Source organism: Sapajus apella, unplaced genomic scaffold (genome assembly GCF_009761245.1).
Source record: "Sapajus apella isolate SASKATOON/1434 unplaced genomic scaffold, GSC_monkey_1.0 scaffold48, whole genome shotgun sequence".
NCBI classification, from domain to species: Eukaryota; Metazoa; Chordata; class Mammalia; order Primates; family Cebidae; genus Sapajus; species Sapajus apella.
In genome coordinates, this window is record NW_022436988.1 from 4,345,625 (window position 1) to 4,357,788 (window position 12,164).

At 48.3% G+C, this 12,164-nt stretch overlaps 1 protein-coding gene across 5 annotated transcripts in view; it reads left to right on the forward strand.

The window, feature by feature from the left end:
* The window catches only part of CYTH1 (cytohesin 1), a 104,777-nt gene extending 92,937 nt beyond the window's left edge, over positions 1-11,840 (forward strand). For 3 of the 5 annotated variants that reach the window (XM_032241492.1, XM_032241491.1, XM_032241490.1), the window contains 3 exons: positions 5,003-5,074; positions 5,688-5,842; positions 9,720-11,840. In XM_032241492.1, coding sequence (XP_032097383.1) covers positions 5,003-5,074; positions 5,688-5,842; positions 9,720-9,798 — 306 coding nt within the window. In that variant the 3' untranslated portion in view covers positions 9,799-11,840. The remainder of the gene's footprint in view (positions 1-5,002; positions 5,075-5,687; positions 5,843-9,719) is intronic. The other 2 variants (XM_032241489.1, XM_032241488.1) reach the window with 1 other exon arrangement.
* The last annotated feature ends 324 nt before the right edge of the window (positions 11,841-12,164 follow it).

Below are 12,164 nucleotides of genomic sequence, written 5' to 3' on the forward strand. Positions count from 1 at the left end.
TGCAGAGAACAGAAGACAATCCCAATACCAGAATAATTGGTGCCTGCAGAATCAAGATATGATGTGTCATGAGATTATTTCCCGAAAAGGAGGAAAAAAACCTCAGAGTACACTGTATTTCAGGAAACTTTGTTACAGAAAGGATGGCCCCAGAGCCTGGCCCTTTTAGACTATTAAACTTGGAGCCAAGTCTCTGGTCATTCAGTTGGAAAAATCAGACCATCTCCAGTAGGTTTTAGTCCCGGAAATGAATGCATCAAGGTCTGCACAGTTTTGAAGAGAAGAATGACCCAACAGCCTTTATCTAGCCACATTGTCATTTAAGTAAAGCATAGCTAGTAGCACTCTCATGAAGAAAACATGTGAAGTGTGGCACTTTGAAACCCTTCTTAAAGAAAATACTGCTTGACAGTAAAATCCAGCCAGTAAGAGAATGAATCACAAGAAAGACCTCAGGAAGTAAAGACTGTAGTGAGCATTGAACTATTCACTTAAATACAAAGCTAATACTTAAATATACAACTAATACTAAAATATGCTTAAGTACAAAATACCAAAATATACTTAAAGATAGAACTAATAGCTAAATATAACGAATATAGAAGTAATAGCTAAATATACTTAAGTATAGAGCTAATACTTAACTATAAAACTAATACTAATTAACTATAAATTGTGGCTGCAGGATAGACCGTGAACATTATAAACCTGGGCAATGTAAAAGTGAAATAATTAACAAAAATCAGGAGCTGGGAGGAGGAATGATGTGAAGAATTAGAAGATTTTGTACTTTTAAAATGCAGAGTCGAGAAATATTGTTAAAATGGAACCATGTTGTATGTTTTTAAAAGAATGAGTAAAACCTCTTAATGTTTCCATAAACTTTGTCTTAACTTGAAGAAGGTTTCTTTACTCTTGTGGTAAAGAAAGATTTACTTTGAAGCTCAATACTTCTTCAGTTTCTGCTTCCTTTTCTCCCTTTACATTCTAAACATTTAAAATAGAATTATAGCAAACTTTGTATATAAAAAAAAATTAAAATAGAATGTGTTTTCTGAAAATAATACCACGTGAAGTAGCCCATTTTCATAAAACCTATTTCTCTCCCTCTCTCTGTACGCATATAAAATATCTTCACCTAATGTCAGCAATGATAATTTAGGAATAATTGGATTTGGAGTAATTTTAAACCTTTCACTTGTATTCTTTTCTGCAATATTTAGTTCTTTATAATCAGCAATTCTTTTATAAAAACAGCAGCGATTGTTCTTAAAGACAGATTTTAAAAGCCAAAGACATTGACCCCAGTTATTTCCCTCTTCACGGGGAAGTGGATGCTTGTTGGGCACACACAAGTCATCTGGGAAGGTGCAGCCTGCCTGTTCGTAGGCCTGCCGGTGCACTTGAAGTTCTACACTGGAGCTTTTTGAATATTTGGGATTTTGCATTGCTGCCAGGAGCTTAACGTTCAGTTGTTTCCATCAGTGGTTCTCAGTCTGTCTGTCACTCCAGCCCTGAGGGATGGGGTGAGCACCTGTCGCCGATGCTGGCTCACTCAAGCCAGTTCTCAAGTGGCAGGATAAGTGTGCCAAGAAGAGCCAGGAGGGCCACGCGGTGCAGGATAGGGCAGGAAAGAGGCAGGGCCGGGAAAGACACCAGAATCCCCATGGTTTTCCTGGTGACCAGGAGGGTCTTCTTATAATCTGGTCCCCACTCCCAGGCTGAAGACCATGGTGTAAATCTTCATGTTTTAAAATAATTTAACATTGAGAACATGCATCTTGCATGTGTGACCCCGATGCCACAGGCCCCACCAGTCAGGGTATACATTATGTCATATACTTATTGAGGCCCAAAGTGTGATTACCCTTAGGCCACCCACGTGCTCTCCTGCTGATGCCTCAACCCAGTTAACCCAGCGGGATCCTCAAAAGGTTCAGGTACCAGATAAACCCTAGAAGTGAGAATAGGGAGAGTAAAAGCTAGAAGCAGAATTGGCTGAGAACTGTTTAGGAAACAGACCAGCTGTCTCCCTCGCCTCATGCCCCTGAGTGCCTGCCACCACCACCCAGGCAGAAGTTTGAGTGCTAGTCACAGGAGAGACTAACACTGAACGTTTCTGGATGAGGGACCCTGCACCCAGTTGAAGGTGGGGCGTTTTACCCAAACAGGAATGTTGGGTAAATTTAGGCTTCTTGAATGCGGAGCTTTTCCCACCCCCAGCTTCTCCTCAGTCAGCTCTCAGAACCACAGGTAGCCAGGTCTGTAGCTTGGAGACAGAGTGGGAGACTCCTCTGCCCACGAAGAGATGCGTAAGGATGTTTAGTCAGATTCTCCAGCGGACAGCCTAGTGAGAGGCTTTGTCGATGGTCAGAGTGCACAGGCTTCGGAGTCCAGTCAGCTCTAGTCTTCCACTCTTCAAGTGGGACAACCAAGGGGTCCCAGGTACCTGAGGAGTTCCTCCAGCCTGAACGCGAATGGAGACCAAAGCAACCGAGCAGCCAAAGAGCAAATTGGGTGGGAGACGGGCTCCGAGAGAAGAAGGCCTCAGCGCCAGCCCTAAAGAGACTCCTGGGCATCCCAGAGAGATGGCATCCCAGCTGTGGAACAAGAACAGGGTCCTGTATGAAGCCAGGGAACAAAAATAACAAGAAATCCTCCTGGAAATTAAAGCATGGTAGAAATGAAAACTCAATGGAAAAGTTGGAAGAAAAACATTAAGAAAATCTCCCAGAAAGAATAAAAAGGCAAAGAGAGGAAAAATAATAAAGGAAAATTTTTTTTTCCAAAGAAGAACTAGTCCGGGAGCTCTAGCATGTTCCAGAGAAGACTGAGAAAACAAAGAGGAGGTAACACTTGACAAAATAATTTTTAAAAACTTCCCTCAAATGATGGATATGTTTCCGGGTTGAAAGGCTTACGGAATACCCTGCATGGTGGCTGAAAATACATGCACACCAAGGCTGCCTCCTTAGGGGTCCTTAGAACAGCAAGGACATGGAGAACGGCAGTCACGTGCAAAGCACCGGCCACCAGAACAGCTTTGCACGGGGTGACAGTGAATGCTGAAGGCAGGAGTGCTAGGCTTCACGGTCCTGGAGGAGGGTCGCGTCCAGCCTAGACTGTTAGGCCCAGCCAGCTATCAACCAGGTGCAAGGGTTGAATAGAAACATTCTTAGCCAAGTGAGATCTCAGAAATGTTACCACCCACCTACCCTTTCTCAGGATGCCAGCCCTGCCAAAATGAGGGTGCTAAGTAATATCAAAGCAGGAAAGGCCTTGGCTATAGTAAAAGAGAGATCTTGAAACCTCTCATTTCAAGAGAGGAGGGAAGAATGCTCTGGAATGGAGAGTGGTGAGCTTAAAGATGAAGATATTTGCCAACTATCAAGGCACCCAGTCCAGATTGGAACAGGCTTCAGAGGCTCCAGGAACGATTGCTTCAAGAAATTAAAATTCATTGGATGCCTGATAGAAATTAGCATTAGCAAGGAGGTTTTGTTAAGAAGTTAACCATTTGCAGTTGATTTTGATGGTAAAGTCACAGAAATATAATAAAAGGAACCACCCACTTCTCCACCCTTTATAATTTTGGTTCCAGTGGGGAAGGAAGCTTTCAGAAAGGAAGAAATTAGGAAGGTCACTATATGGCACAGGTCCGAAGAGGAACGTGGTGTTAATGAAGACACTGTATAGCTCTAACTCAGATTACTAGATAATTATTTTGGGAGGATGGGCAGTATGAATATGCCTGGGTAGGAGGAGAAGTTCAATCCTCTTCTATAGTTAACGTCTAAAATCGAGCACTCGCCAGGTTCATGCCTGTAGTCTCAGCACTTTGGGAGGCCAAGGAGGGCGGATCACCTGAGTTGGAGACAAACCTGACCAACATGGAGAAACTGCGTCTCTGCAAAAGTACAGAATTAGCCAGCCGTGGTGGTACATGCCTAATAATCCCAACCAGGGAGGCTGAGACAAGAAAATCGCTTGAACCTGGAAGGTGGAGGTTGCGGTGAGCCAAGATTATACCATTGCACTCCAGCCTGGGGAACAAGAGCAAAACTCCATCTCAAAAAAAAAAAAAAAAAGCACTCAAAAGGCAGTAGTTTTCTATAATGGTATTTTAGAGATGTGTGAGATACAGAGGTAAATTAAAGACCAAGCAGATTGGTTTAAAGAAGTTGAAAATAGTTGCTACCCCGGATGGGGAAATGGCTGAAAGACTATTTTTCACTTTTAGAAAACTCGTAGAACTGTTGTTTTTTTTTTTCCCCAACAGTTCGTGCATGTATAACTCTGGCCAAATAGACTTTCACAGTGCTAGAACGTGGCCATGGGTTGGCTGGATATCGGGACTGTGAAGCTGCCATCAGACATGTGCTGGAAGTGTATGCAGTGCTGTGGTCTCTGCAGATGAGATGGGACTAGTTGGCGGGTGCAGCTCTGTTCTGGACAGTTTAGGTGCCTTTGGAAATCCAGGTGAAGTTGTCAGGACTGCGGTGTCTCAGGACTGTACTGTCTGTCGGTGGGGTGATGGACAGAGGCAAGGGTCCTTAATGGCTTGCACCACAGCTGCTGTCCCAGGCATCAGGGGTGCAGGAGAGGGCACGGCCGCTAGGGTAAGACTAGGAAAGGTTTCCTGGAGCTGCTGCCCCAGAACTGAAGCTCCAGAGATGAGTAGGAGAGCCAGGCAAAGGGGAGAGGGAAAGGCCCTTCTAGAGGAAGGAGCCTGCACGCTCCCTGCTTGAGGACCGGTCCTGGGTCATTGCCAGGCACTCTCAAGGTACCTGTTGAATCTCCTGGGCTTTCTATTCACAGAGGACCTGCAGTTCTTTTGGCAATCCTCAGGCATTCTTGACGCTGTTCTTATTTTGGAACGTAAAGAGTGGTCCCTCAGGCCGATTTGTGAACATCATGTCCTGGGAGAAGGCAGGAGAGTTAGGATGAGTTGCTGGGGACCATGTGTGTGTCCTTAAACCTCCTCTCTTCCACTGTTCTGTAGGATAAGGAGCCCCGTGGAATCATCCCTTTAGAGAATCTGAGTATCCGGGAAGTGGAGGACTCCAAAAAACCAGTGAGTATTTTTGAGGGGAGAAAAGGGATGGGCGTTTCAAAGATTTTTTTAAAAAACCCAAAACCAAAGCATTGAAAAGCATAATCAAGTCTTTTATTTAGTCTAATTTTTGATTATATTGTTCAAGCCAAAGATGAGACTAAATCACTTCTTTCTGTGCTGTCCATCTGGTTTAGTTTCACTTGGTGAATATCACATGAGGTGTAGAAGTTGCCCCTCCTCAGATGGCGACAGCAAACACTCAAGGGTGGGCTATTTAATTTATAACCTTGGGACACCTTGTATTTATTTTTTCTTTGTTTTGGACCATCACGATGTTACTGGCTTGACTTTAAAAAGTCTTCAGTAACCGGTTGTTCTCTCCATATATTTTACGTGCATTAGAAGTGGAGCTAACTTATATCAGGTTGATATGTTTGCTAACAAGACTTATTTCTATGCAATTTACAGTCACCAGAGTTCCACTTCTAAGCTTCACTTTTCCATAGGAAAATATGTCTTGCTTGTATTTTGTGAAGGTTAGAATAAAGAGGCCTTGGGGAAAGAAATCAGCATGTTTCTCAGTCAGCAGCATCCTTTGCTTCAGTCTCTTCCTCCCTGTTTTGATTCTCAGAACTGCTTTGAGCTTTATATCCCTGACAATAAAGACCAAGTCATCAAGGCCTGCAAGACTGAGGCTGACGGGCGGGTGGTGGAGGGGAACCACACTGTTTACCGAATCTCAGCACCGACGCCCGAGGAGAAGGAGGAGTGGATGAAGTGCATTAAGTAAGTGACTTCAGAGAAAGGGAGGTGGGTGTGCCTGACGGGCTCTCACTCACCAGGTATTCATCGTCTTAGTGGCCAAACATGCCGCCTGCACCTCTTCTGTGCTCCCAGTGTTACGTTCTTAGGGAAGTTTGGTCCTGGTTCCCAGATGACTTCCTGGGAGGCCTTTGGATTTTTGTCTATTACAGCGTATGTAAAAGAGCACGTCCCATCTGGGTTCCCCAAGTGTCCTCATAGACCCAAAATGGGAAGAGGTGAGTGAGCTGCAGGCACAGATGCCATTGCTGAGCTGGCCTTTCCATGTCCGAGGAAGCTGTTCGCATTATAGCAACAGCTCCTGGTGACAGTAGTCATGTTTTATCATTTGTGAATGTTACGAGACACCATTTTCCTAGCTACAGATGAGGAAACTGCGGCCTATAGAGGTCAAGACATTCGCTGGAGGTCAAATAGCATCATCCAAGGTCCAGGAGGAGGGAAAAGCCTCCTCAGAGTTCCACAGCTAAGAAGTCGAGCTCCAAGTCCAGCGCTCTGACTCCTCACTCTCGGCTCTGCTCCAGCCATGTCAGGTTTCTCATGGGGCTGGAGACTTCCAATGGGAAAAGTATCTGGAAACACAGCTTTCTGAAGCCAGTGGGCTTCTTTTGCTTCATGTTCTTCCCTGGGCCTTGGTCCGCCTGGTCCTGCCTCCAGTCCCTGTGTGAGGATCAAGACTGAGCATCTGCTTTTGCCTTCTCTCCGTGAGGCTTGCTCCTGAGACCACAGCCTTGTCCTCCCTCCTGGGTGCTTCATCCATGAGAGTTTACCCAGCTGTTTTCCTGAGAAAGGCTCTTCAGCTGCCTGTGACTTCACCTGGAAAACAGGGAGTTTTTCCTTTAAGTCCTCTGTGTACTGTGTGACGGGCTTTTTCCTGCCCAGGCTATAGCCCCCTTCCTCAGAGAGTCCGATATGCTCTAGCCTTTGTTTTAGCTTTCGATATTTCTACTCAAACCAGGGTAGGTTTTGGCCAAGGTTAAATAATAAATGACTGAAGATGGAGATGATGTGATGATGGAAGGAAAAGATAGATGATTGATCCCTTCAAAAGGAAATCTGAAAATTCATGCAGTGAAAAGAGATAGGAGCCAGGCGGGGAGAGGATGGATTTGGCGCTGGGTCACACTGTGCTGAGTCCTTGCTCTGTCCCTCTGAGCACGGTGCCTGGTAGGCAGGTCACCTACCTCTTCTGTCTGATAGAGGTCATTTCTGACTCGTGGGCTCTTGTGAGAATTAAATGAGATCATGTGGTGGGCACAGACCTCGGCAGCTTCCCTGGCATGACAGCCATCATGGGAAGTGTGGCCATGAGCAGGGGCCAGCCCACTCTCCATGAGCAGATGCAGCACCACTGTGTTTTCAGAGTCCCCTGCTAGTAATGGCATCAGCCCTGCGTTCTGGGGAAGAAAACAGCAGTGTTATGGGGGACCTGCATCCTTTTTTTAACATACTGAAAAACAATTTAACTCTTGAATCATTATAAAATGTGGTTTTTATATAAGATTTGAAGTAAGCGTTGTACAGGATTTTACCTTTGTTCTTGCAAATGAATAGCTGATGGTCCTGACGCCGTTTATGAATTAATCCGTGTCGCTCCTGTCGATGACACGGCCTCCTTAGCTTGTACCCACCTCCTCCGTCATGCGGCAAAGCACCTGCTGTTCCGCCATGTCTCCCACTGTGAGCGCCACCCTGCCTCTCCCCTGGAGCCGCATGTGTGCTCTGACTGTGCTGGCTGGTGGGCTTCCTGGCCTCCCCTCACTGGTCTTTCATAAAAGTTTTGGCTGGTTTTGTACATGTGTCTTTCATGTGGTTTTTACTTCTGTGGTTGGAAAAACTAAGCATTTTTCAAAGCGACACTTAGAACATTCAATCCTTTAATGAGAGTGAGTGCTGAGTTCTCCTGTGTGGGGTTGCTGGGCTCCTCTGGCCTGTCCCGAAGCGGGCTGGTCTCAGCCTCGGATCTTCAGACTGGCACTCTGCGGACACGTTGTCCTCAAACCTCCTTGCACTTGGTGCAAGGTGGGCCCATTAGGGTTAATATCCCCATTTCACAGCTGAGGACACTGAGGACGGCACACTTGAGTAAGTTGTCCAAAACCACACAGAGGTGGAGCGGGTCCTCAGACCTGAGCAGTGTGACTCATGCAGCTGCACTGGCAACCACCTCGCAGCCTCAGCTGTCCTTGGCCCTAGCTACTTCTCCCAGTGGAAACAGTGGTGATGACAGGAGCAGGAAGAGGATCTGGCTGGTGGATGCCTCTTCCCCAGTATTGCCAGAAAGGCCTTGGAGGTCAAGTTCAGGACACGTTTTTCCCTACATGCTTTTCCTAGAGTTCCCAGCAACCTCTGTTCTGGTGCCCCTGCCTGTGGGTTGCCATGGCATTCGCTTCTGTGGAGTCAGGTGTGTTCTGTAATGCTGGGACTTTCTTCATGCCGTACCCGGAGGTAAAGCAGTGGAACTGCAGCGTCAGCAGTAACAGCGGCTGCCGTCGAGTGTGTCTGCTGGGCGCCGAGATGTGCTCTTTGTATACGGATCTCTGTTTGACTCCCCAGAACCCAGGGAGGCAGGGCATTTCCAGCTCCCATGTGAGGACGTGGGAGTGAGGAGCAGCATGCAGAGCCAGGCGGGGCTGACCAGGGCCTGGTGTCCAACTGCAGCCCAGCCCTCCTCATCACCCGACACTCAGCCTCTGCACACAGGGCAGGGCCACACACACCTGCAGAAACACCCGGCTTACCTAAAAGGGACCGACCCAAGAAGCCAAGGGAGATTCACCCCAATACTTCCAAAAATGAAATCGATGTTTTGGCTGGCCAGATTCCCTCATGAGAGCACTTTGGGTTGTCAGACCCCTTCCTGGTGAGATCACATTCAGACGTGTTTCTAGTACTGTTCAGTCCCTAGCACTCCCCGAGGAGCTGCAGAAACATTTTCCATGGACACATCATCTCTTGTGAATAGGATCCCGGTCAGCTCAGGGGAGCCATAGCAGCTGCTGGTGCCACCGCTCAGCAGGGGCAAGTGCCCTGCCTGCAGTCAGGAGGCTTGTGCCTGAGCTCTGGGACAAATCATCACTTAGGATACTGCTTCCCTGGAAAGAAATGAAGTGTCAAGGCTTGTAGACCATAACTTGCTTGAAAGTCGAGAATGATAGACCCAGGGCTGTGGAGTTGCTGGTCTGCTGCAGGTGCTTCAGCCCGCTCGCGTCTGGTGTTGCCGTTTTCGTGGCTCTGGCACAGGCATGAGCTCAGTCCCCTCCCTGTGTGCTGGAGACCCAGCCAGGTCCAGCCGGTCTGTCCCCGGTGCCCCACCGGCAGCATCGGGCCGGGCAGTGCTGCCTGCAGGGTCATGGAGCCTGAGTTACTGAACCAGTGCACATGGGGGCTTGGAAGGCCCGCTGCATTACCATGCCAGCTGCCACACACCCCGTGCCAGAGGACTGCCTGTGACACAGCTTGATTACATGGCACTCGCTGCTGCAAAGAAAAGTCAGAGGTCATGAAACTCAAGCACAGGTTTTTTTCTCTTAATTTGAATATAGCTGTCAGAATGTGTCATGATTCTGTTCCTAAATGTCAATTGATTATTACACTGAAACAGGTAAAAAAGACCCCAAAATTATCTCGTCATGTGTTCCTGTGTCTATTTCGAAGTGTATCACTGTAAGTCACTGTGTGGACACAGCAAGGGTGGACGACACTAACTTGGCCTTTGCAGTGATGGTGGGGTGGGACAGGGGCTTCAGGGCACGAGGAGCCCCTGAGAAGCCCCTGCCCAGATGTGTTTCTTCTGATTCCATCCCTCACATCTCTGTTTTCTTCCGTTTCTGTGCTCCAGAGCAGCCATCAGCAGGGACCCTTTCTATGAAATGCTCGCGGCACGGAAAAAGAAGGTCTCCTCCACGAAGCGACACTGAGCGTGCAGCCGAGGGCGTCGGTCTGCGGGGCTTCAGAGCTCCCGCCCTTCTCCCGCGCCTCCACGGATGTGCTGCTGCCTAGCAGAGCGTCCTCTGCCAGGCCCCGCCCTGGATTCCTAGAGACTAGCTTCAGCTTTTGCTATTTTTTTTTAAGTGGGAGAAGGGTGGGCAGTTATCACTGGGGAAGAGGGGACCGGCCGTCTATCCAGCATGGGCTCCTGAGCCTTTCTCTCTCACAGGGCAGAGCTCCTGTTGGCAGGGCAGCCTCCTGGCCAGTTTCTCTGCCCAGTGTTCTGGTAGCAGAGCTCGGCACCAACTGTTTACCTCCTGGTTGTCCCGGTGAAGAAGCCTTCAACCCCTGCACCATAAATACATGTATCCATATATTATTATATGTTAAGAAAAAAGGTGGAAAGGAAGAGAAGCCACATACTATAAAGATCTATTTTTTTTTTAAGAGAGAACATAGTGCTGTTCAGGTGCATTCTGCCCTGATTGCTCTGGGAGCTTCTCCCTGGAGAAGAGCACCCAGGGCTGCAGCTGAGGGGCATCAGCCTGGGCCCGCGGCAGGGCCTGGCCCACCTCTCCTGTGCTGTGGGAGCTGGCTGCCTAGTGCTTGTCTGGGCGAGAGAGACAGGTGAGGTCGAGGACACAGAGGGCAGAGGTGCAGTGGGCCTCGGACAGCACAGTCAGACTCGGGGCCTACTCTGGCCGGGGGCACAGCCAGCAGCAGCATGCAGCCCAGCAGCTCCCGCAGATGTTTCTCCATCCCAAGTGCCTGCGGAGCGCCGAGGAGAGAGGAGAGAACTGACTGGATGCTTACGTTACTTTCCTCCTTCAGAATCCAGGTTCTTGTGGGGCTTTAACGTAGAAAGTCAGCATTTTCCTTGAGCTAAATACCTAATAACCAAAACTGTGAGGAAGGTTATCGGGGCAGAGCTTCCGGATAACCTAACTGTTTCATATTTGGTTTTTCTTCCTTTTCCCCAGAACTCCAGTCCTCGTTCTAGAGGAAGGAGTAGGACTTACCCAATCCCCTTAGGGCTTCAGCTTTTTCTGCCTCAAAACCAGCCCTAACTGGACTATTCTGGATGCGTTTTGTGGTGGGCCCCCTAGAGGGGAGGATGGGCCTTTATCTGCTCCGTGGAGTGCACTGGAGTGAGGTGGGGTGGCCAGGCAGCCTCTCGCATCTCTCTTCTCCCTGCAGGCACCGTATGAGCTGGCCCTGCCCTCATTCCAGGTGAAGGGAGCCATGAAACGCAGCATTTTCCTGCCTTTCTCTCAGGGACTCTCAAGGGCAGCTCCTGCCCCTCTGCCAGGGCCAGCATGCCAGTCCAGGCCGAGCAGGTGGCTGGCCGTCTGGCCGTCTTGGCCCGCCCCTCCACAGGGCTCTGGCGCAGGGCAGTGCAGGGCGCGGCCCCGAGGAGGCAGGTGGAGGAGCTGCGGGTTTCCACAGGGCCGCATCGCCACGGCTCTTCTGATCCTTTAGGGTTGGCGAGCATCTCTGGAAATAGCTTTTGCAGAGGCGTGGTGGGAGGAATGGAAGGGGACAGTCTCTCACCCCCACGCCGCCCGATTTGTGGAGATTCTACCTGGAGTGGCTTCACGCACTTTTGTGCCAGAGCTTGTGAGGGTGACAGAAGAGGGTCCAGGCTGGAAACCTGAACTTTCTGGGTGGGAGGACCAGGCGGTGCCTGCCGAGGTCTGGGCATGTCTGGGCCGGCACTGGAGCCTGCTTAGCTGGCCCGGGCCCTGACCTGGTTCTCACAAATGTTTCCTAGTCAGAGAGGCACCTGGGTCAGTATTAGTCTATTTATCAGAGGTGTAAATAATCTATGTATAGTTTTTCTCCTTTTAGATTATTTTGTATTTGTTTAAAAGAAGTTTTGTCAAAATACAAAAATATAAAGAAATGACTGAAAGTTGTTGACAGGGTTTTTAAAAAAATTATAATTATTCTAATTGTTTTTGTTTGTTTGTTTTTGCCTTGTAAACTAGCGCCAAGGAACTGCAGCAAATAAACTCCAAATTTGCTCAAGCCATCTTCGTTGTTTGTGGCGTCTCTCATGCTTAGGGTGGGCCTCGAGGTAGGAGAGGAGTGCTTAGCAGACGTGCAGGCAGGAGCGGGTGTCATGCAAACCGCACCTTGAGTTCAGTCGGAACACATTGAAAGTGGGAGCAGGCTTCTGTGTTCTGTTAAGAGCATAGTGAGAAAAGATAATGAGCTTAGTCTTTGCACCGCCCCCCGCCCCTGCTTTTTTAGAAGAAGAAACGTGAAACATCAATTTTAAATTAAGATCAAGAAATATGCCTTTAGTCAATATAATACATTTTTAGCATGATTTCAGTTTCCAGAGATGACATCA